General features: G+C 33.8%; 1 protein-coding gene across 3 annotated transcripts in view; it reads right to left on the bottom strand.

Moving 5' to 3' along the window:
* Positions 1-27,047, bottom strand: part of ZNF385D (zinc finger protein 385D) — a 727,500-nt gene that overhangs the window by 559,222 nt on the left and 141,231 nt on the right. For all 3 annotated transcript variants that reach the window (XM_088798315.1, XM_019726024.3, XM_074312787.2), the window contains exon 2: positions 10,473-10,691. In XM_088798315.1, coding sequence (XP_088654441.1) covers positions 10,473-10,691 — 219 coding nt within the window. The remainder of the gene's footprint in view (positions 1-10,472; positions 10,692-27,047) is intronic.

The raw sequence follows: 27,047 nt of genomic DNA, 5'->3' as shown, positions 1-27,047 counted from the left end.
TCTTTGATGATAAAGTTTTAAAATGGGATGCTTAGAATGCCAAGCAAAAGAGCAAGACCAGAGGGAAAATGTGGTGTGCAGAACCCTCGTACCCCTCACAGATGGATGATCTGCTCCTTAAATTACCTACAATGCTGGGGACCCACTCACAACTATTTAGAGAGGGACAGCCATTTGGTTTCATGATTTGTAGATCTGTGTGAGTCCCTAAAACATCACTGAAAATATAACAAGAAGAAAACACTTTGATTAGCCTCTTAGGCTTGTAATTAGTCTTTCCACAGCACACGTTAAAAGAAAAACAGATGGTCACTAAAAAGCCTGTAGAGCAGAGTTTTTGTTGGGAATGAAATATGTAAATTAGGCCATTCCTATTGATTGTCCATTTCCCCTTATTGATTTTTCTATTTCTGCTAACTAAATATTACTGGAGAATCCCAATTAAAGGAGCTTGGAATGTCTACCTAGGGGATCTGAATTTTAAAAGCACTCAGAGTGGTTCTGAAACAGGTGGTCTAAAGACCAATGATTAGACAAACACTATCTTAAGTTCTCAAAATCTGATTCTGCTTTCCCCCACTTCACTGAGTTAATTTCTTAAAGATAACCTGTCATTTTATAATGGCTGGGTCTCTAATAGAGGTTGCCTTTCTTGACTTCTCTGAAAAAAACTCTTCAACACTCAATAGTAACCACTGCCTTTTTTTCTGAAACTCTCTCCTCCTTTGGCTTCTGAACTCTGGAACAATCCTAGTTGTTTTCTGGTGAGAGAGATGACGTAGCATTGTGAATACGACTATGGATTCTGGAGCCGGCTTGCCATGGTTCAGGGACTGGCTTGACCCCTCTCTACCTAGGTCACCTTGAGCAAAATATCTTTCTTTGTCTCAGTTTACTAATCTACATAATGGATACCAATAACTATACTAATTCATAAAAATATAATTCCATAAACATACATAGTTATTAGGATAATACCTACAACAAAGTAAATGCACAATGAATGTTACTCATTTACATTTCTGATATCATTATTATCTCCTTAGTATACCCTTTCTCTTCCTTCTACAAGAAATAAATGTTAAGGTTGCTTCCCTTCTTTCTTTTGGCTGTTTTATAACTCCCTCAGATGTAGCTATTCTACCAGTGAGGATAAAACCCACGTCTTAGTACTACAAATCGAATATGTACATACGTCAAGTTACCATCTTTGTTACCTTCCAATCAGCTTTTTGTCCATGCGATTTCTGAACATCAACCACATTATTCTAAACTAATGTAAAAGCAACGGCACAGCATACAGACAGGGTTCTAATCTAGAACCTTGTTAATTCCTCATTCAGGCTGTATTCACCATTTTATTCCTCTTGCTAGTTACATCTTTTGTACCAATGGTCTTTGTTAGAAGACTATAGGTGATCTTCTTTGGAATTGGTGAATATAAAGTATTCATCAGAATTACTATTGCATACATGAGTGTTTGTTTGATATATTTTGGGGAAGTTAAGTGTTCTTATATTAATTTTGCTTGTATTCTTCTCTTTTTGAAATCAGTCTTTTTACCTCTTACTCATGATTAGTTAACACAATCCTCTGTATTTCTATAGTTCTATTGAATCACTGACTTCAAATCTTGAAGTAAAATCATGTTATTTTTTCATCACATTTTCTGTCAAGTGCAATCTTGATTTGAAATTTATGTTCATATACTCTTTCCTCTAAGGTGGGCAAATTTTAAACAAGAGTAGTAACTGCATCTTGCTCATATCTTTGAACTCAACACTAGGCCTGATGCAAGTAGTTGCAAATGGGAGATGCATTCGGAATCCATTCTTTGTCTTTTTACCTGCATACACATAGCAACCTCAACCTGGGTAGTCTTGGTACCCATTTCAGTGCCCCAGGAAGAAATCTAATTTCACCTAAAAATGCCAGTAAGCAAAGTTGTCTTTACTGAAGATTCCATAGGTGAGATGTGAGAGGGAATTAAAGCACACACTACAAAGGTAACAGATTAAAAATTCATATTACACATTCTGTTCCCTCTATTCTCTCTTATCCTTGACCATAACAGGGAATTCACTCTGACCTTTCTGGCTCATTAGTCCCCAGACTCATTTGTTCTTTATTTTCCAATACTAGGTTGGGCAGGTCAGTTATGTCCCATTTCTTACTGAAAACCAACATGAGTAATTCATCAGTGTTCATCGAACAGTGAGCCCCACCTTTAAGGCTATTTCAGAAGTTTTGTTGGAAACCTAAGTTATAAGGCCCTTATTTTCTACCTCTCGGGGTTTCCTTATTTGTACTTAGATTCTGTTTTTTACATCATTTTCATCCCATTTCCTTGATATGTTCCACAAATTCCTCACTATTTTACTCTTCTCAAGTTTGCAGTGCTGCTATGGATTTATTTAATTTGTCCTCAAATTTCTTGTGTCACATCATTGCAATTTTGGAAAAAAGAAGAGGAAATGAATGTATCTAGGGTGATATTTGTGCAAATTACTTTCTTATCTCTTAAAGACTTAAAATTAATATTTTAAAAGTCTTTAATACATCAATCTATAGTATCATCTTAAACACACACACACACACACACACACACACACACACACACACCATTGCTTACTGTTTTTGAGAAACATGCACAAAAAGATGAAGCATCCCATTCCTGGGATGAAGCTATAGAAACTGGGGAGCTAATTTAAATAGGCTTTGCCTCTAAATGCAAAATAACTTGTTCAGAAAAAAGAAATTCATATTTTAAAAAACCCCACCTCTATTACCAACTAGCTCTGTTATCATGGGCAAATTCTTTTTAGGGGAAATATAAAGCAAACAGAACAAAAGTGGAAAAAAAACATACTTTCAAACTTAGAAATGTGGAAAAGTGATTACTTTTCTAAGGTTGAAGGGTAGAGTAACACTAGGGCTGGAAGTGGTTGGTGATTGAAAAAAGCAAAAGATGAGGAAACAAGGGGTGAGTCTACCTACGCTAAACAGAAGTGTAGTTCAGATGCACAAAATCATTTTTCTACACTCTCAGTTTTATACTGCCATTGCTCTAAGCTCCAATTTCAATTCTTCAAATGTCCCCAAACATACGAGGTCTGACAATTAAGTTCTTGAACTTGTTACAACGCTGTTTCTAACCTTTTTTGATATCAGAGGGATTATTCATTATGAATTTCTACCAATTGGATAAACAGTTAACCAAGTTTGCTATTTGGAAATGTTGAAAAGACTGCATGAAAAAGTTAGACGACCTGAAATTTTTGCGAACAATTCATGGCTCTCGCATCACAACAAGGCACCAGCTCACACGGCACTGTCTGTGAGGGAGTTTTTAGCCAGTAAACAAATAACTGGATTGGAACACCCTCCCTACTTACCTGATCTCACCCCGAGTAAATTCTTTTTTTTACCCCAAAATAAAGGAAATATTGAAAGGAAGACATTTTGATGGCATCCAGGACATCAAGGGTGATACGACAATAGCTCTGATGGCCAGTCCAGAAAAAGAGTTCCAGAATTGCTTTGAAGGGTGGACTAGGTGCTGGTACTGGTGCATAGCTTCCCAAGGGCAGTACTTGGAAGGTGACCATAGTGATATTCAGCAGTTAGGTATGTAGCACTTTTTCTAGGATGAGTTCGTGAACTTAATTGTCTGACCTCGTACATGTACATTATACCCACAGAGAATCACAAATGGAAATATCTTCTATCCCAGATAAATTCTATCCCCAAACTAGAGTATGTATTTAATTCATCCTTTTTTTTCTGCTTCTTAAGGCTTCCCTTAACAGCCATTTCATCTAATTTTCCACGGATAGCAAGAGTCATGAAGAAATAGAGTTCACTTCTGGGGCACAGTAGCCCAATGGGGTGTTCCCCTGATAGAGTTCAGGCGGGATTATCAGCATCAGATTGTGAAACCTCACCATTATCCCAGTAAAGAGGGGTTTAACAGGGAAAGATTGGATAAAGAAATCTCTGTTTTGAAAAAGATGATATCATCCAATGTAATTTATATTAGGTCCAGGTGAAGCAAGTGGCTAGTGGCTAATACTCTCTCCCTTTTAAAATGGTCACTGTGTGTTCTCTTTAGGGAAAAAGAAAATCAGTAACTAAAGCCAGAAACCTATCTAAAATTTGAACACAGTACAATTAGCATTTATCACTCTCTCCCATATTTTTATCCTTCAATGATAAGAAAGAAACTTAGATCACTCCAACAAGAACGAAATGTCATTATATAATGTTGGGCAATTTAATATCAGCATTTTTTTCAGTGCACCCCCTTGGCTGAAACGTCTAAAGGATATGATAGATATGATAGAGAAAGGGAAGTATGAGCAAAGTATTATTCCTTATTACCATATTGCATATGTGATATACTAATTCAGATAAAAAATACTTAAGAAGACAGTTATCATTATTAAATAAAATGATCCCAAAATGGATTACTATGAATTCACAAGTATACTGGCAAGTTTTAATTAGTCTATTGACATTCTATAAAAGCACAAATAGTCTTTGAAGATCAAAAGATAAGACAAATTTATGTGCAAATGAGTTTATATATAAAATCAAATCTTGAGGTACTAGAAAATTCTATAAATCTATTTTGGTGTTATTAACTACCAATGTTGCAGAAGAAGGAACATCTTGTAAGTTGAAAATCTACTGACACTTTAAACCTCATCTGGGACAATCAATTGAAAAAGAGAATAGTGAGAGCTGGAAGGTAAAATTTTATTTAGCTTTTCTGTTAAATAAAAGAAAATTTAAAGCCAAGAGTATAGATAAGGGTGACAATACTTTAGATTTATGTGCTACAAAACAATGAGCACTAAAATACTCCGGAATACTGTCAGATAAAATGGATTATTTCATAGTGGTTTCAGCCCAATAAAAACCAGGCTTAATAAAATAACTCAAATATGACAAAGATACTGTGAATAAAATAAAGCTGCCACAATAGGTCAACTTGTTACTCAGTCCTTCAAAGCATTAAGAACAGCTTAACCATGTGAGCACATGACATTGAATTAAATTATTTGGCCATAGAAGCTTCCAACATCCTGAAAGCTGTACCCTTTGTAATAGGCATTCCAAGTGCTCTTCTGAACCAAAGATTTTTTTCTAATCTTCAAATTTCTATTTTTTTTATAAAACCCCTTAAAATGATACTTCATTTTAAACTTAATTACAAAGTCAAGGTTTTTCCATTATAGAATATATCACATAGTTGGAAAGCCAATGACAAACATGAGCACAATCTCAACATTTAGCCATAAATTTTGCTCCATTACTAATTTCTTTACAGTAATTTAAAAATACGCACCTATAAAAAGGTGATGATTCGCAAACACTATTATGTTATAATGCATATAATATTGTACATATAATATTGGTTATTCATATTTATTTGCATACCTGGTAGAAATGTGACAAAGATTTAGAAGTAGTTAGCTTTATAGGATTCTTGGTGATTTTTATTTTATTTTTGTACATTTTGTGTACAGCCCAGATAGAATATTATTTTTATCATCAGAGAATAATTATTTATAAAACTTAACTTTTGCATAAATATAAAATCAAAAACTTTATCCAAAGAGAAAGTTAGGAAGCTATGCAGATTATATTTCAATTTCTTTAGCTTATTGTTTTCATGAGAAGGTGACATGTGGAATCTCTAGAAGAGGATAGAATCTATACATTTAAGCAACTTTCAATTACAGACCACCCTTATGCCACTTCTTTATCTTACCTTTTATTTGAAAAGTGTGCTAACAAAAATAAGTGTATTTCTGGAATAATAGGGAATATACAGAGGGTGCCAAAAAAATGTATACACATTTTAAGAAAGGAAAAATAAACTATTAACTGTTTTATTCTCAATATATACCAATAACAAAAAATGAATACAAGTCACATTTGACTTCTGCAATTACAAGAGGTGCTCAAAGTGGTTACATTCAGCATCCAGACACTTCTGATTATGGTGAACTACTGCTTAGCGTAGATAATGTCTTTTAAAATGTGTATACATTTGTTTTGGCACCCCTGGTATAGTCATAAGTTACAAAATGATCCATTCATATGATTATTTATTCTGCACAAAGCAGTAATATTTGGTGAAGAAAATTTCAGGAAACATCAGCTTTGTTGTAATAATGTATGTTAAGTGCTTTTAAAAATATCACATAAAGTCAATAATATAAGAAAATACCCACATGCACGGCATAAATTTGTTTACAGTTGAATATAAATTTACCAGCAAGATTAGTATGTTGCTAATAATGTAGACATGTACAACTTTATAAATAAAAAAGACAAGTTATTTGGCAAATCTCTTAGTCCTTTTGATTCTTGCTATCTTATTTGTAAAATAGAATAACATTTGCTCTGCAGAATTATTAATTGGGGCTCCGTAGATGATGTATATAAAATACCTGGACAACAAATGGTAGTTCGTTTTTTGTTTGCTTTGCTTTTGTGATGATAAAATTCATATACAGGCATCACATAGAAAAAAACATACGGGGAAAATACTAAATTTTGTTGCTTTTGCACAGGAATGCGTATTATCCATTTTACTTATTAAGATGTAAAAAGCATTGTTGGTATCTTAGATGGATTCCCCAGGAAGTAAACTCCGAGATGTCTTTGTGGGCAAGTGGCGGATTAGGAATCTAGACCTGTGTTGCAGGAGGAAAGCAGGACTGGGTAAAGGGGGAGGGTGAACTGTGATAGAATTACCACCCTGGAATCAGCTTCCGAGCTGGAATGGCCTTCAGGAAATAGCTACCCACTTTTGAGGCTAGGGGATGGTAAGCTTTGCAGTCTGCCTGCAGGTAGGGACAAAATTCAGGAGAGGTCTTTCCCTTTGCCTGAGGGCAAAGATTGGGGAGGAACTCAGCAGGCAACATTCCCAACTCATCAGGAGGGACCTTGGAGGTTCATGTCAGCACTACTCAGGTGATGAACTTGGTTTCCATATAACTTTACTTCTGTGAAGAGTGCAGCACTGTCAGAAATTGAAGTTAAGACTTATCTGTGAGAAGAATGGACTCCTAATTAGTTAGTGCACATATTTTTTTTTTCACTGTGATCAATAGATGATCATTTCCTCTAATAAGTGAGATGATATGAGAAACACCCTATTTTGCTCAGAAATACAGAAACTATATTTTAGAAATGGTGATGTCTGTTACATGCCTCTAGACATGTAATTATATGTTCTACATTCATTCAAGACAGAAATAATATTACATTTTTCCATTCCTGAATGAATAATAAAATCTGTTCCATGTCAATTATTTATTTTATTTGCATCCTTAAGTAAACAACTTATGAACAAAGTTGGATGAATTCAGGTAAACATCTTTATTCTTATAGTCATTCCTTGCCACTGCTATATTTAATTATTTCCCATTTGAAATCTAAATTGAGGTGAAGATTTTTCTGAAGATGGAAGAAATTCACAGCAGTCGTTTTGGTAAGGGTACATGTTCAAGAAGAATGAAACAACTCCCATATCTTTCACTAAATAAGCTAAAAATGATAATCTTCTTGACTAAGACTTTATAGGATCCTTTATTCTGGGGAATTCCTGTTTTTAGCTTGGTCTTTGTGTAGTTAAAGGAATTGCCATTAATATACCATTAATATGTATATAAGGCTTAAAATTGGGTTCCTTTCTTATTCTCAACACGCCTGAAAAGGTACATTTTTAGAGTGGGGAGATGGGGAATATGTAAAATAAATAATATGTTTCTATATTAATGTGAATATTAACTCAATAGTGAGGTCAATTCCCTGTAGTTAGATCCACTTGTAAAGGTGAGGGTTCCTCTGAAGTATAATATCAGGTCAAACTAATATGACCTAAACCAAGTGCTCTCATTAATTCATGATTGTTTTTAATGACTTTACTAAAAGAGCCTTGGAAAAAAATAATATGGATAGAAAACATAGCAATAAAATTTTGCTATGCACCATATTGATCAATGTATTGTTGGGAATGTGACGGAATTTTATTTCCTAGTTGCTCATAAAATGATTTCTCTCCTTGAATAAAGAAAGACACAGTTTCTACAGACTATTCATTTTGGGGAGACAATATTTTAGAAGTGCAGTTATTGAAATGAATAAGACCCGAGTTGGCTAATTTGACCTGTTAATTGTTGTGTGACCTTCAGCACCCTATTCAATCGGTGTTATCCTTAAGTTTGACATTTATATGAGGAAGATAATGGCAACATCTCTGTGGTTGTAAAAAAATAAATAAATAAAAATAAGAAAATATACATAAAACCTTTAGTACAATGCTACCCCATAATAAGTGCATTGGTGTAATTATTTTAAAATATTTGATTTGAGGAAACTAATTCCTCAGATCGTAGCTTGAAAGTTTGTGATCATTCTTAATTTGGTCTGGGAATAGCTCTGAGTTGAGTTTCTAAACCAGGCATGCCTTGAATCCTGGTTTCTTCCTATGATATCATCCATGACTTCTCCAAAAGACATTTGTAAATGTCAGGGTAGGTAAAATAAAACACCAAAGTTGACACTACCATCTCTTATCACGTAAACTTAAAGAAAAAAAAAATCTTGAAATGGAATCATGTTGTGCTTAAGACGATTTTACCTAAATGTCAATGATAAGGAATAGATTTTCCTTAAGAAGTTCAAACTTAGAGGTTATGAAATGTATATGTTTACACATGACTTAATAAGCACATTTGCCTTAATAATGCCTACAGAATTTAGTAGTTCTCCATAACTTTCTGATGACTATTTTTTATTTTTACATCTCTTTGACCAATAACACCATGATTAACTATCTGCCATGAAATAGAAGAGGAATACGGAGTTTTTTCTACCAAAATATTCTAGCTTAATACTAAAAATATCACAAAGCAAGGTAGAAATAATTTCCATTTTAAAAATGTGCTTTTTTTTTCTCTTCTCACAATTTGGTAGTCTTGATGAAAACTACAAAATCATATTTAAATATCTTTATGATGCAAAATACTTGAACAGATCAAAATTCAGTATCATTTTTAAATTTCAGTAACATTTTGATAAACTATGTCTTTTTTATTAAATATGAAACATCCAAACAGAATACAATATTGTAACTCTTTGTAGTCGTTACTGTTTTAGCTCTCCAAAGTCCTCTATGGATGGAGGAATCCAACCCCCTCTCCCTTACCTTTCCACGCATTTTCTAATAATCTTCCATTTGTTGCAAAAGTATTTTTGTGCTATTTTTTACATTTGTTTACTGCTAAATTCAACATGTACTTTAAAACAGTAGTCTAACGTGATTAAACAAACCATGAATTTTCACTAGCAAATTTAAGTAATCTGTATGTATTAATGGATGCTATTTTATTGGTTAAAACACAACTTAAAAGGATGTGTATTGTTTTCAAGCCAGTTGCAATCTTACTAACCGGTGGCAGCCCCTAACATGCATATGAGAAGGAGAAAATTCTGAGATGTACTAAATTAAGTTACAGCAAGCCGGAGTGTAGAAGGAAGAGGCAAGAGAAGTTAATCAGTTAACAACTACAGGGCAAAACCAACACAAGCCTGCACACTTTCCTGTATGTATGTTGAAACTTTGAATTACCTTCCAGGTGGCTATTTCCCTGATTATCTGAAGAGAATAACCAGGCACCACCAACCGCTAGGCACCACGGACCACCAGACACCTCTGCTTCTCGCTTACCCATGAATTTTCCAGACTGTTGCCCATGCAAAGGAGCAGATATTTCTTATGGCCTATGCACCTATCACAGAACTAGCCACACGTCACCTTCTTCCACCCCCTTTATCGATCACCAATATAAATTCTATTAAAACAATGCACATCTGTCTTCCTCAAACTCTTTCCATAATGAGCCCTTCAACTCCAGGACAACAGACATTTTTGTCTTTTCCAAAGAGCCCTGCGCTGTTGGTGGTTCAGATTACAGGTCCCAAGACTTGGTTGGTCCTTTCCTGGCTAGCATTTTGGCTCAATAAAAACCGTCTTTCAGAAAAGCTTTCGGCCATGCAAGTTTTTTTGTTTAACACATGAAACAAACAAAAAAGCACATTATTTTATATAAAATGCACAAGGATGTCCATTTCCAAATAACTGCATTAAAGGCAAATGTCAAGGAACTCTCATGTCAACGTTTTCCAATGATAACAAAAGTCCTGGTAGTCATGATCACAATCTTAATACTATCAGGTATACACAACACACGAAAATTCTCCTCTCCTCCAAAAGCTGAGAGAAATTATTTAGTCTAATGCACTGTGCTAATAAAGTTTTTATCTAATGTTTCCCGCTCCCACCAGGTTTTAAAAAATAGAGATTAATCCATCTCTTACCTTCACATCGACAGGTGCACAGATAACTTAAGTTGATGATGTAAAGGTGAGAATATATTTTTAGAAAAGCTTACCATTGTCGTTTTTCAGGATCCCGTTGCTCAGTTGCTTTAATCTCTTTTGATGTGACTTGCCATTATAGTGGATCTGGGCCTGAGCGGTCGAATTCAGCTGGATGTTACACACGTTGCACAAAGTGAAATTAGTATGTTTCTTTTCTCGTTCTGGTTTTTCTTCAAAGTCATCAGATAAAAATTCTGCCTCACTCTCTCCATCTTGTGCACAAGGGAAATCTAGGGTTGCAAAGAAAGTTATGAACGAGCCGATCAAGATTTCTGGATTCCTTTATATTATGAAATTGGGTAGCAAATAAGGATGATCTAGACACTTAGAATTCAAAATTTCCACTACAGCCCATTTTAATAGCTTGCTTTTTTAGTATCCAAATGTGAATAGCCTATTTAATAGAATAGAAATGGTAAATATTTTATTTTTTCTATGTTAAATGCTGCTTTAAATGTCTGACAAGAGTTTAACACGTTATCTCATTTAATCATTGTAACACTAGGTTAGGTACTTTAGGTTTTCCTGTTTCATAGCTGAGGAAACTACGGTTTAGAGTAGTTAAATAACTTGCCTAGGGTTATACAGCTAATAAATGGTATAGTTGGGATAAGCATTCAGTTTTATTCATCTCCAAATCCCAAGTTCTTAATCATCTTGTTCGTTAGCATTTATTAATGTATTCTATACTTTCCTTCTGATTCAACCAAATAAAATCATTTTATTTTTCTATTCCTTGGAATTAAGTCACATCTGGATGGGCATACCCTACATACACAAACATGCTAAAACTGTTTTAACATCTAAAATTTTATATTTTATATCAGAAGTATAAAAGAGGTTCTGAATACCTCAGACAGCCTCAGTCAGAACCAGGGTACAGAAATGTGTAATGAATCTCTGAATTATATTTGCATATATTATTTTTCGATAAATACATGCTTTGTATACTCAAATAAAAGAGAAAGGGGCAAATGATAATTCTAGCACCTCTGGCCTTAAGATGTTAATAATTAAGTAACTATTGCAATATATATTTTACTACTCACTTACAAATCGCATAAAATAATAATGGCTCCGTCTTAAAACGTTTCTATATTTTCACTGCACAACACTCTGCAGAACTCTTATAATCCAAATATGATTTCTCCATTCCAAATTTCCAGATTCTTCAAGGATTTATTATGTAGTCTTCGGAAATATTGACAGAGGGAAGCAATTATTACTTTAACGTGCACTTATTAATTGCCTACTATGTGGCAGGTGCTCTTTAGGCGATGGAGATAGACTGATGAGCAGGAAAAGGATGGCCCTTGTCGTTATACAACTTACTGATGATGATGGGACGAGCACAGACTTTGGCATCACAAAGAGGAGATGACAAATGCCCCAATAATGTTAACCACATGCAATAATTGGCTTACTAGTAATTGTTTATTTAAAAAGCTAACTACTGAACTTAAGTCAAACACTTACTATTTCAATTGCTTAAAAGATATTAAGGGCACTATTCAATTTCTAAAAGGAGCAAAATATTTTTAAGTATATAATCCATGCTTCTTTGTGGACTAATTTATTTAAAAGGCAATTTTGGCTTTTACATGATGACCTCCAATTACATTTATTAGGAAAAACAAATCAATGTATTTGAAAGAAAGAAGGGGGGTGGAGAGAGAGAGAGAGACAGAGACAGAGACAGACACAGAGACAGAGAACACTTTATTCTACAGAAAAAAAAAAATTGTTTAGGTTTGTCAGATCTAGGCCAAACTATAGAGATAGCCCCAGGACTTGAGCCCTTATGACACATCAATGACACACCATTTTTGCTAAATGTATGTGTATGGGAACATTTTCTTCCTCGATTCTTATTTCTACTTGACTCATAAAATATGAATGTCTGCCAACAATTTAGCAGAGGAAAACATTGGAGGAGAAATGTTCTTCCAAGTCTGTAAGACTTATTTACTTATACATAAGGGTTTCCCTGATCATAAGACACAATGAAGACCATGTCCCTAGACAGAGGCAACAATTAAGTTTGCAGTGGGAGAGGGACGGGCAAGGACAACAACTCTTAAAGGAAATAGAAGGTAAGATGTGTGAGCTATGTGGTGTGGACACTAGGGGGAAAAGGGAATCTCAAATAAACTGTTATGACTGGGTATGACATCACCAAACATTTATAGATTTTGTAAGAAAGCTGCAATGCTTCAAAAGGCACTCTCTGAAGTTGGAAGCAATGTGCAAAAGTGATTTTTTTTCCCATGTGGTAAAAGTATCATGTTCAAATTCTAGAAGGGAAATTTTGCTCATTTGAGTTCCACTGAGAATAACAATGCAGTGGTTATACATAGGTTTTAGGCAACTTGGAACACCCCCGCCCCCCCAAATTTCATAAATTTGTCCATGTTTTTTTCCACCTAACCTCCACCTCCCCCAACCCAGAACCACTAAGACACTATGTAAGTTTGTGGTCTAATGTAACAATGTGGATATAGATTATATCATATAATAGGCTCAAGGACTATACTTATACTGGGGATGATTACTGTAGGAATTAAGTATTTGCTTGCCTGTGTTTTTAATTTTGTAGTTGTAGAATTTAAATTAATCTTACAGAATTATAGAAATCATTAAAATGTGGCATACATAGGAGAACTCATCTTTGGTATGGTACAGTTAAACTATGTATCGAAGCATAATTTGAGTAAAATAAAACTGGAAATAATAATTTTCCTGGGAGGCAACATGGTTCTTGAGGTTGATAGTCCATCATTTTGACCCAATTGAGAGCCTTCTGAAATAAAAGCTGAAATGTTAGTCCTTGTACCAAAGCACGAGGTTTGGTATCAAGACTGCCTTGAAAACAGCTGATCATCTCTTCCCCACCCCCCCACCACTCCCAGGGTAACAGTCCATATCCCTGGTGGACCCGAATACAGCCCAACTGATTAATAATCAAAAGTTGGAGAATAGATACAAAAGGCAAATGAAGAAGTTTCCAATGACCAAAGCTGGAACAACAACCTAAAAATCGTATTATTGAATTATAACCCAAAGTATAAGATAAATATCAATAGATACATATGATATAAAAAATTGGAAAGAAGACAGAAACCTACCCAACAAAAGTATTTCAAATATTTTAAGTAGATACACACTCTTAAGGAGGGATGGAGCAGAACTCTCTACCCTTGGAGTGTAGGCTATACTTAGTGATTTGCTTCCAAACAGTACAGTAAGGAAAGACCAAAAAAGGCACTCCACAGTGGACAAACTTGACAAACACAACATCATCCATTTAATCGAGGCTAACGGTAGTGATAAGTCACGTTGATAGATGTATCCTTGATATCCTGGGTTGAGTATGGCACGCCACCTTTGAGGTCTGACTCACAAAAACGTATAATCCAAGTCAAATCATGGGAAAAACATCAGACAAACCCAAAATGAGGGACATTCTATAAAATACTCATATCTGACCATTACTCCTGAAAACTGTCAAGGTTATCAAAAAACAAAGAAAGTGAGAAATTATCACAGCCCAGGGGAACCTAAAGAAATATCAAAACTAAATGAAATGTGGTACCCTGGATGGGACTGTGGAACCATATAAGAACACTGGGTGAAAACAAACAATGAAATCTAAAGTATGGAGTTTAACTAATCATAATATATGCTTTGTCCATTAATTGTGACAAATACACCATACTATCTGTCAACAGCAGAGGAAATTGGGTGGGTGAGGTATATGGGAATTCTACTAACTTGGCAACTTTTGTGCAAATCTAAAACTATTCTAACATAAACTTTAGCAGTATTTAAATATTTTTTAAAAGTTGGGGAATAGGGCAGGGACCACACTCTATTTCTCTCCTTGATCCTTCAAACAGGAATATCTCTATTTTTATAAACTTGCCAACTTGTACTCTAGGAGAAAACTAAAGAAAGCAGCTTTTCATCTTTTCTTTGTCCCTTGCTCTTTCATTTCCACAGTAGAAAAAGTAAATTCTGTGGTCGGGAGGGTGAGAGAAAGGACCACTGCCTTATGTGTGACCCTCCTTCCTGTCTATGTGTTTCAAAATTAGCCTAAATTATATTCTCTTGTCTTCTCAGCTGCTATGTATGAACTTAAAGTGTAAAGGCTTCACATCCCTGAATGGGAGGCCCAAAATTCTCCAGCTGTTCTACAACTGGGAGAGGTAAATACAATTCAGGAAGGAAAGTGTGAGAAATCTAATATGGACCATGGTTCCAAGCCATTTTCTCTAATTCAACTTTGCATACTAAATAAATAACCAACCAACCTACCAACAAAAAATCTAACACACCTCAACTGAGTCCTTGAGTCTATTGAAAATCTGTTCCAATCAAGATGAAGAAGGAGCTATTCACACACACACACACACACACACACACACACACACGCGCGCGCGCATTCACTGTGTTACCCAACAAATCTCCACGTAAGAATTCATAAACTTCCATTTTTGTTTAGTATTTCAACTCTATCACAACTCCAACAACCATCAATAAAAAACAAAAGTATCTAAAAGAATGTATAGTAGTTGACAACAATACTTAATTTTATCGAGTGGAGAACTTCCTACAAATAATTTCAATGTTTTATTTCAAAGTTATGAACCAGGTTCCACAGTTTTCCCATGCTTGGTGTTTCTCCTTGTTCTTGGATCTGCTACCTTGTCAAAATGTAAAGCCTCTAAAATCTCTAAGAATCTTGAGGTTCAAAACAATGTGAAATGCAGTATGGGGAATATAATCGATAATGTTGTATACATTGATGCCAGATGGGCACTGGAGTTATCGGGGGATCACTTCATAGATTGTGTTCATGTCTGACCACTGCACTGTACACCTGAAGCTAAAGTAGAATAATACTGAATGTCAACTAATATTATATACATGTGTGTGTATATATATATATATATATATATATATATACACACATATATATAGTATACATGAAACAAATATAAAAAAATAAAAAATAAATGAAATGACAGTAGATGGCACCTGCTAATCTGAAGTTTAGATCACAATAAACATTACTTTAAAAGTTTTAAAAATTACCTACAAAATCATACAACTGTAAATGACATAAGTAAGCTAAAATAAATATTCTTGTTTTTGCTGTGGCTTCTTCAACCAGAATATATATTTTAAATGAGATAGGTAGAGACTTTTAAGTCTAGAACACATTTAGCACAGACTTGCTCTCTTAAATCATGGGAAAAAACAATACTTTCAAAATCTTGGTTTGAAACTGTATCTAACAATCATTTTTCACCAAGAAGATAAACTTAAACTACAGTTATTTTATGATGACACAGTTGAAAATTGATGGTGACTGACAACCAGCTACTTACTAAAAAACATATAAATCGTATGTTCTTTGATAATGTTTTAAGTATCTTAGTTTTAATAGTATTTCTACAGAGATTAACAAGTGATACATTTTTGCAATTTCTTTCAAAATGAATTTATTTTAGAAAATGAAAATAAATGTCTAAATATTGCCCAAAGGCAAGACAAAAATGTGTTTTCAAAAATTCTCTCTGAAAGGGGAATCTACTGATATTAAATGCCCTAGAGTCTATTATATTAAGAGCTGTCTCAATTGCTTTATTATTTTAAAAAGGTACTCTTTGGGGAGGACACATTAATCTTGACTATTTTTCTAAAGGAAACTTGTACTTTGTATAATCTGTACAAGTTCTTATAGGGTTTGTAGTTCATATACAACTATTCTTGAGTGACTTACTTTGAAAGAAGGTAAAAAAATGCATAACAAAGATATAGTGATTATTTATGAGAATATGATTTGCAACTGTAAGATGTCATTTTGCAAAAAAACCTTTTCAACATCATCTTAAAAAATTAATAAAAGGTCATGGAGATCATGAATAAACATTTACAGACTGAAATAATTAAAAAATTATTATATTACCATTACGTGATTGGATACTGGTTACTTGCAATAAAATTTCCAGAGATGACATTATAAACGAATTTTAAAATCATACATTTAATTTGAAATAAACTAGAAAAAAAATTAAAAAAAAAAGATTAGGTATTTGAACGTTGGTTCTAGTGCTGACAAAGACATTGTAGTGGAAGGTGCCTGCGCTGAGTTTAAATAAAATTGCTTCATAAAATTAAGATCATTAATCAAAACATTACAAGCAAATATTTAAAAATCTAGTGCCCATTCTTGAAATTTATGGAGAAAAACTAGTTATTCTTTCATCCTCTTGGTAGAAAAAATGAGGGCTTAATTTTAGTCAACATTTCCTTATATTTGAAATTACATGGCATAAGTTACATCTTTATGTATAAAGTGTGATCAAAAGGTATGGTGAATGTTTAAATTTTTAAAAAAAATTACAATAAAAGACATATTGCCATCAATCCTACTCAAAATAGTCCCCCTTGCTTCAAGCACGTTTATCCCATGATTCTTGCCACTTTCTGAAGCAGTTCTGGAAGTCCTCTTTCTTGAGTTTTTTTAGCTGCACTGTTGTGGCTGCCTCGATGTCCTGAATCGATTCAAGACGTTTTCCTTTCTTGGTCATTTTGACTTTGGGGAAGAGCTAGAAGTCGCATGATGCCAAATCCGGCGAATAAGGTGGATGCGGACACACCATAATATTTTTATTTGACAGAAATTGCCATCCCAGAAGCGATGTCCGAGAATGACACGGAGTGTGTCAGGATGGAAGATGAAGTAAAGACACTCAGGAAAGAGGACGTCCAGAACTGCTTCAGAAAGTGGCAAGAACGATGGGATAAGTGTGTTTCGAAGGGAGGGGGAGTAATTTGAGGGGGATTAATGGCAATGTGTCTTTTACTGTAATAAATTTTTTTATTTAAACATTCACCATATGTTTTGATCATACCACATACATACTTATATATATTTCAAATATGCTGTGCAAAATCAAAAGAACTATTTTAGTAGTTAGCTTTTCTCTATCTCCATAACCAATTTAGAGACAAATAATATGGTACTGTAATGGTCAAATATTAAATACATATTACATAAATAATATATGACTTATATTTATACCATTTCACCTTTGAGAAAATTATACATCACAGCATTCTTCACTTTTAAAATTGTAAATAGTGCATAATTAGTGCTATAAAGTATCAATATAAGAACAATTTTGCATTGACCTTATTCCCCACTAGAGTGCAGTATGAATTTAAAATTAAAACCACAGCATCTGGAGATTCCCATAACACTGGGCATAAAAATAGCATTACTGTAATTTTGTAAATATATAATATACACATATTCATATACACAATATTCAGCTTTGGTGGCATATATATATATATATATATATATATATATATATATATATATATATATATATATATAAAAATATAATATATAATGTATTCAACAGAAATTCACCAAAATGTAGCTACAATAATCAGACATTAAAGATAAATTGGAGAAAAGTCAGAAAAGCAGGCAATATGAACCAATCATCATATATTATCGTAAGTTTTTTATTAATAAGCTGAAATTGTTTTATGGTGTCCTGACTTAAATATCATTTTGGAACATTAAAAATGAAGACGTTTTAATTGTAATATCTTACTTTATGATAGCAAAATGATATTATAGAAGATTACATGAGACAAATCAAGGTTAATGGATTGTTACTTCGATTACAGTTTTTATTACATCATGGTATCAGACTAAATTTGTCACTCTCAATAAGATTATGGTTTTCACAAGGTGAAAGATATCCTACTGGATATCCCTGGATTCACATACAAAAGTTAACCTAGGTGTGGCAGGATGAGATATAGAATGAAACTTTTAAATGTATTCCTTTCCCTTTTGTAAGCAGTAGGCTTTTAAGATTGTAAACTCAGAATCAGAATTTGTATCATGAAACCTCAGATAAAGAAAACTGTACCTTATTCTTTAAGTGACTCATCATGAAATCATGGCTAGACTATCTTTGAGACCAAAGAAGAGCTCATAGTTTTATCTCAAAAATAAAAATGAAGGCAATTCTTATGTATTTATAAAAGTCATTCTTTGCTTATAACCTATGTTTAATAATAGGTCAGCTATATCTTAAATTTCAATGTAATTAATATTATCCTTCAGTTTCAAAGTCCTATGAATAAACTGCATTATTATTATTATTGTTATTATTATTATCATTTTTACAAACAAGGTGTAAATATTTTTCTATATTTGACCTGTTTTTCAATTTTTTTTTCTGTTAGAAATCTCTCCTTGAATCAGGGCCTCCTTGGCAAAACACGGCCCCTGGATTTATGCCACCCAGGATACCTGCCATCCTACTACCAGGGATGTTGAGGCTGAATTATACTCTTAAGGTTTCAGGCCATATATATGTATATGTGTGTGTGTGTATATATATATATATATATATTTAATATTTAATATTAATATATATATATATATATATATATATATATATTTAATGAGGCTACTTTAAATATTAACCTTGTTCCCTTGAGAATGCAGCAAATATCTCTGTGCTTTCACCTGCATCCTACTTTGTATCTAAAACAGTTTATACAAAATTTAAGAGTGGTTTACCCCCCAAAAAAACTTCTGGACACCTAAACTAAGGAGGGATTGTTTGGGCTTATATCTGGTAAAAAGTTACGTCAAAGAAGAAAATAAGAGATCATTGAAAAGTGATTTGACAGATATATTTTAAGCTCCTCCAGTGTCCGGCACTCTTTTAGGCACTTGGGATATTAGCACATCACACAGCAAATATCCTAGTTCTCTGTGGACTGTGAGAAGAAAGTGAAAATGTACATTATAGGGACTTTAGGATGACTTTTGATAGTCAGTTACATGCTAAGGAAGAGTAAAAGTGCGACATGTGTTGTGGTTAAGATTTGGGCTTGCAAATTCAGCAGTCAGATGTTTGAGTTGTTAGTTTAAGAAAGTTTTGATTTTTTTCTATTCATAATGCTTAAAGTCCCAGGATTTTCTTTCTTTCTCCCTCTCTTTCTCTTTCACTTTTTCTCTTCCTTCCTTTCTTCCTTCCTTCCTTCCTTCCTTCCTTCCTTCCTTCTTTCCTTCCTTCCTTCTTTCCTTCCTTCCTTCCTTCCTTCCCCTCCCTCCCTCCCTCCCTCCCTCCCTCCCTCCCTCCCTCCCTCCCTCCCTTCCTTTTTCTTTTCATAGACTCTATCATCTTAAAATATATTTTAATGTTTTGGTGATTTTAGCTGCTGTCCATGTCTAGTCTTTTTATAATGTAGACTTTCTCACCATGCTGCCTTCATCCAGTTTTATCATAACCATTCTTATGAAGTACATAATTACTCTTAGTTCAATATTTCCTTTCACACACCACCCCCCTCAGTATCAGAGGAGCAGGGTAGATACCATTAGTGATTCAGGATATCTTGCGGCTGCTTGAGAATATTTTCTCATATCAAGGGAAAGTTTCCTGAAAATTGTTGCATTCCAACTGCGGCCGACATACTCTAAGATGGCCCCTGTGATTTCTACCTCATGGTAGTCAGACCTTGGCATAGTTCACTCTCTTGGAATGAAGGCAGAACCTGTAACTCACTTCTATCAATAGAATAAAGTAGAGGGGATGGGATGTATGTGATTACATGTATGGGATGCATAGGATTGTGTAGCATACAACAGTCATGCCCATCTTGTGAGGAGAGACTTTCTTTCCCTTGCTAGCTTTGAAAAACCAAGCTGCCTTGTCATCAGTTTCTCTATGGAGAGACCTACTTAGCAAGGAGTTTAGAGCCAACAGCCAGGATGAAACTGAGGCCGACATAAACAGCTAAGTACTACCAACAACCAAGAGTGAGGAGGAGGAAGCGGTTCCTTCCCCAAACCTTAGAGGAGACCAGTTCTGGCCGATATCTTGGTCACTTCTAGAAGCTTAACGGAATCAAAAGGCCAGCCACAACCTCCTTTCATCAGCTTTCTTATTCAGTATTACATATGCACATTTACCCTATGCTCTCAGATGATACATTTTGATTAGAGCCATTTTGCTCCAAAACAGTCACGCCCACACAGAATAACTAGCATGTCACTGAGTAATTTGACTCTGAGTCAGAGCATTTGAACAAAATGATACTTTATGTTTAACTTTTCTCTTTTTGCTCATCAGCTGCAAGCTGGAGGAGGAGCCAGAGGCATCCAGCTAAGCAATGTCTGGACTCCTGATGCTCAGAAGTGATGAGATAATAAATCTGTGTTGTTTTAAGCCATTAAGTTTGCTGTAATAACATTATGCATCAATAGATAACTAAACACCACCTAACACTCCTGCATTAATTAATAGTGAAATTAGGAATTAAACCAAATTTTCAAGAAAATGTCTTTGACTCCCCAACAAAAGTCCCATAATACCTTACCACCTCAGCTTTTTAAAAGTGACTTAAGTCATTTTTCCTTTACAAGGTTTAAAACATCCCAGCTATACCCTAACCCCAAATATATAAAGCATGTTTGTGAAAAAAATAAAGAGAGAAAAATAAATAAATGATTTCCCTCCATGAAGATCTAGATCACCTGGCAGGCAGACATCACTAAGAATTAGGACACCCTTTCCTTCAGAGCCTGGGTTTGGTTTCACACACTCAATAACTCAGTATATGGACTCACAGATTGTTCAGATGTGCCATATGATATAAAAATGCATTTGCTATACTGGATACACTGACTAATATGTTTTGTTTTGTTTTTTCAAATTTGATTTAGGGAGAAACAGAAACCCATTAAAAAAAGGATGAAACTATGTTGTACTTATCGTTCACGATAGCACCATTTAACATATTTTTTTCCATATTATCTGAAAATTGTTAAGTTTGTAGAACTCAATAATTCTACACTCTGTAAAAAGAGTCCAGAACTGAAATAACTTTGTTAAATTACAGCAGTTGTTATAAATTAAAAAAGTAATGTCGTGTGGTGAATTTGAGACAAATAGCTATACAAATACAATTGAGATTTTTTTTTAATAAGGGGAAGAAAGATTTCATTATACTTATGTTTTTTAAATGCATTATATTCAGATTTAAGCTCTAAATAGAGACTTGAATGGTCTATGAAGAAATTTGAAAGATCATTAAATGTTAGAGACTAGATTTATAAATTTAAATTATTTTTAAAAAGTGTTTCTTAGATCTAAAAAGAACACTAAGAAGAAACTTAACAACAGGTTTGAAATACATAAAGAAATGTTAAGTTGAAGGTGGTTTTCAGCTTCTATCCATTTCTATGAATGAAGGTAAAAGAACACGAGTTTAAACTATGACATGAATAATTTAGGGTGCACACAGCATTATCATTAAGAAAGGAAGTTTCTTGGTTGCATTGTGTTTGTTTGTTTTGTTTATAATATATTTTCATTCATCTAGCGTAGTTAAAATTAAATCCTTCTACAGGTTAAAGGATGGATTCTGTTCTTTTCCAGTGCTTTAATCTCCAGAGAACGAAGTTTCAGTAACAAAGATTCTTCAGAAAATGAAAAATTCCTTATAAAAGTATATTCATATCCCACCAATCCTAAATGCATTTTAATTTTAAAAACTAATTTTAGTAAGCAAATAAACCATAATTCTCCCTTTGAATGTTGCTTTTTAATTGAAATGGAATTTAGCAAAATAGTGGGTTTTAGCACTATTAGTGATTTTTTTCCACCTTCTCGTAGCTTGAGTTTTTTTTCTGAATTCAGTTTTCAACAATATACATATTTCATGTTTTTGTTATTTCACTTTAATAACCTGGAAAAGAAATTTTAATTTTAATTTTTTTAATTTTAAAAAAGAAAGTTCCCATTTTTATACAGTTTAAGGTTTTATTTAAGAGACGTGCAGTACAAAACCACAATTTCCATCTTGTTAGTACTTGGATTTTACCTAAATATCAACTCCAAGTCTCTGGTGAATTCAAAGATCACTTTAAAGGGTTCTGATGATCAATTTACAGTAGTTGTGCAAAGAACAAGTCTCAGCAAAGTACGCTGACTCTAACATTTTCCAGGCGTGTGTTCTCCAGAAAACCCTTCACTCTTGTTTTCACATTTGTAGAATGAGGGAGGTGGGAACATTACCCTGTTCTCTTCTCATGCTAAAACGTAGCCCAGTTTGGGAAAGCCACAGTTTACACTCACGCCCATGCTGCCATTATCGCCCTCAGTGCAACCCAGTGCTTTTTTATTTAGAATAAATATTTTTAATCTGATATTTGTTTGGATTCTAAAGGTTGATAAACCATTTTCACATACCTTTCCATACTCAATTTTTCTCTAATTGTGCCAGATCTTAAATCTTCCGCAATTTGTGTGTTAATTGATAAGACTATTGCTTTTGATTGAATTAAACTCTTCGAATTAAACTACACAAGCAGTCTTGATGGTCCAAAAGCCAAAAGCAGGCAAGTGCACTAGATTGCTGTGAAGTTCCTTCGCGCTCCAATATTTTATAAATTTGTCATTCTATGTAACTCTGATTTTTAAATTTATGGTAGTGTGTTGTAGCTATCAAAAATCCTTTTTCAACTCTAACTTTTGAGGTATGTTTAAATTAAAATGTTTTAAATAAACATGGCTTTCCTTCCAGAAATGCCGCAATCAGCAAAAATGTTGCTATACATTGAAATGTTATTTACTACCAACTTCAGTTGATTATAACTGTAATTTTACCGAGTGAGACAGTGATCTACTTTATCTGATCCAAAGTGCCAGTAACAAAAATGAAAAATGCTGTGGAAACTTTAAAATTGTGAATTTTAAGAAATAAATGTATAGAGCAACCGTGACTAGGAGAGAAATGGAATACTAAGAGAACAGTGAAGCCAAATGAAACAGTGCAGTAGATAAATGTTTAGATATAGTATTTTCAGCCTCATACTCATTTCTAAATCAATCATGCTTATCAGTAAAACAACGTTTATCTCAGCCTTAGTGCAAACCAGACTACAATTTCATGTGCAAAATGCATGCATAGTGACTATCTTTTTTTTCCTCAAAACAGTTCACAAGTATATAAATATGAGGCAAACCTTTCAGCATTCAAATAAATTCTAGTTTTGGAAAGAATTCCTCCCCCACCTGGAAAAGAAGGCTGTTGTCATGTTGTATCTGAAATCTGTCCAGGAAAGAAAGGGAATTTATTGGTGATTGTCTCTAGCTGTAATCATGTGTTCACCTGAGAACTCTACATCACATGACGACAAGGCAATGGCAGAAACTGGCATGAAAGAGTAGATCTGTACTAAACCCATGCTGCTTATTTTTATGCAATTGTTAATAACAATACTTTGCTAAATTGGAAATAAGCGTAACTCAAGAGGTTCCTGGTCAGTTACATTCTTTTATGTACTGCAAAATACAACTTAGTTTTACATTCTGATTACTTAATCAAGTAAGTTTACTCAATGTCCATTGGCGATAGGAAGTGATGCTTCTTCTTGAAAATAAGAAAAGTCTCTGAAGAATCAGCCTTTGAAATCAATACATAAAGGATCAGAAAAGAGATTCACAAAGTTACAGTGGAGAGACAGAATGCTCCCAGGACAGCTTCAAGTTTAACGGTAACTTGAAGTGACTTGGACAAAAGCATCCAGATATATGAAGAAATATTGGTTTCAAGGGATTGGTCAACTAGGGAAGCACATGAAAGAGTCAGAGAGGCAAGTGTCACCTGGATCTGTGAAAGCACCGTAGGGGAAACCATCCCACAGAAAAGAACTGGCCATTGTTATGACCGTTTTTGTTCTGAGAGATGTTGCAGATTTTAATGTCCTGATATCATAAAACTCTTGGTTCATTTCACTCTCCCTGCCCTGATTAGAGGACCAGCAAGTAACCTGTTGAGTTTGATCTGGCTCTCCTTACGCGTATCTAAGGGGAGATGTGTATACAAAGGGAAAATGAGCTGACCATAGAAAGTTGATATGTTTTTGGTCCTATGGTCCCGTGGCAGCAATTTCCAACTAAAATCCTGGTGTCTTAATTCATTTCATGCTTTGACTGGATGGACTACACCACAGTATTCATCAAATAGTCTTCTTCAAAACAAGTGTTCAGAATACTTGGCACCGATACCATATTTGAAATGTGTTCACAATTAAGTGGGGTTTTATGATTAACACTATTGAAAATACCAGTGTTTGATTTTTAAAAAACTAATAATTTAGAAACACTTATGTACTATTTGCTAGGTGCCACACACTTTTGAACACTTTACAAATATTAATTCATTTAAGCCTCAAAACATCGCCAGCACGGTAAATTCTATAATCCAAATTTTACAGATGAGGAAATCGAGGCATAGCCAATAAGTGGCAGCGCTGGGTTTTGGAGTCAGAGCCTAATGATATCTTCAATAACAAATGAGCAGAAATATATGGCCATTCTTTACTGAATTTTTTTCATTTCTTGGTTCAGTACCTTTATCCAGCAGCAACTTTTAACTGACATCTTCAAGTCCGCATACACTGCAGTCATTTATTCGAGGTTTATTAAAACAAGGTCACTAAGCACTATTCAACACCATATGTTTTTCAATTAACTGAATATATATATATACACACGTGTATATATATACACCTACACATAAATGTATATATAAATGTGTATATATATATATATATATTTGTATTTATATTTATATTTTTAAAGCTCATGCTACCTAATGAGGCATTTTGATTGGTTTAGAACTATTTAAGACCTTAATTAATTTACAAAAAGTAACTTGTAAAATATGAAATATCTCTTGTAGTGATTCTCTCTCTCTCTCTCTCTCTCTCTCTCTCTCCCCCCTCTCTCTCCCCCCCTTTCCCTCTCTCTTTCTCTCTCTCTCTCCTCTTCCCTCCCTACTTACATACATATATCTATACATATACACACATATATACATATACATGATTTAAAAATAATATTTAATTTCATAGACTTGTGCCAATTCATAGTATTCCAACTTCCATTTAAAGGGGAACATGATTACTGATGGGAGATTTGAAATCAGGAGCAGAGGGACTCAAAAGAGGAAGAAAAAGAGGGGGAAGGGGAATTTTGACAATATTGGACAAATTTGGATGAGTTTGTGGATTTGTCAACCTAAAGCTTTAATCAATCAATTCACATTATCTAGAGAAAGGCTTTACAAGTCTTTATTCGCCTCACTATCACAAATTTTACATTTTAAGACTTCTCTTGTATATCTCTCTTTAGGTGATTACAATAAATCAAATTTAAGTAGCTCAAAGTTGTTTTGTTTGGCATCTGCAAAAGCAGCAATTAATAGACACGGGACCTGAGTACGAGATGATTCTAAATTGCTTTGTGTCCTGTGTAAGGTGTTCTGTTGTACATTAACCACAAACGCTGCCTCACAAATGATATTAGGATATCCTAGAAAGTGTGCTCTACTTACAGAGCTATGTATATGCTAACCCTCATATGCCCTCTGTCATTATTTACTAATTGTAACACACTTTTGCCCTGATGTGTTTGCACTGTTTGGAAAATGAACACTCACCAATTAAATTCAACAATAAAAATGGCCCAGGGAGTGTAATGAAGCAATAAAAATGGTATTCTTGGTAAGTGTTGCCATCACAGTTTGAGATTTTATATTGCTACTGAGGAGTAATTTCTAAAACAATTACTTGTGGGCAAATATATTAATAATATTCAAATACAGTCAATGTTGGAAAGCAAATCTACAAGATGGGAAATTTGAAGTTCAGCCTGACATCCTACCATGATATAACACATCCCCTGGGCTCAGATCCGGCAGCATGTATTAATTTTATTTTGACTTGTGCCCTCTGTGATGACAGCTGCATTTATGAGGTATAGCAAATAGATTTTTTAAGAACAATTCTTTTTTGTTACTAACTTATTTTTAGTTCAGATGTTGGTAATCTTGAGTTCATTTTAAATGAGTAAAGAGTTATTTTTGAAGTGTCTACAAGTAATTTCTCCAAATGAGTATGTTCAGGATTTTGCTGTGGTCACTGAGCATAATGTCTAGGTGTCACATAAAGCAATCACTAATATCATAAGCTTTAAAGGGTCAGGTTACAGAAATAGTAATCTAGCGATATAGAAAAAACCCCTACAATTATCTAGAGTAATCTCATATTAAGGTAAAATTGAATATATATATATGTATATATATACATATATACATATATATGTATATATATGTATATATATACATATATATATGCTTTTTGAATATATATATATATATATATATATATATATATATTTATGCTTTTTCAGTATTGCTTCGTGAAGTTGCAGTCATATAAACACATCCATCCATAGGAAATGACAAGTATTAATAATACGATATACATAGGGGCCTTCTCTCTCTCTGCATGGACAGCTTTTCATTGTTGTAAATTTGGGTACAACTTAAGCTATTTTAAAGTAATAATAGCATGACCTATCATTTTACAATTTCTATTTAAAAAGGATATTTTGTGAAATTTTAAAATTTCCAAAACAATGCTTAAAAAATACCTAAAATACATATGCAAACAAGTTTTCCCCCCTCAG

This window comes from Rhinolophus sinicus, chromosome 5 (assembly GCF_057876585.1).
Source record: "Rhinolophus sinicus isolate RSI-liver-muscle chromosome 5, RSI-T2T, whole genome shotgun sequence".
NCBI classification, from domain to species: Eukaryota; Metazoa; Chordata; class Mammalia; order Chiroptera; family Rhinolophidae; genus Rhinolophus; species Rhinolophus sinicus.
Note: the sequence above shows the minus strand (reverse complement) of the source record. Positions and strands in the feature narration are given on the sequence as shown.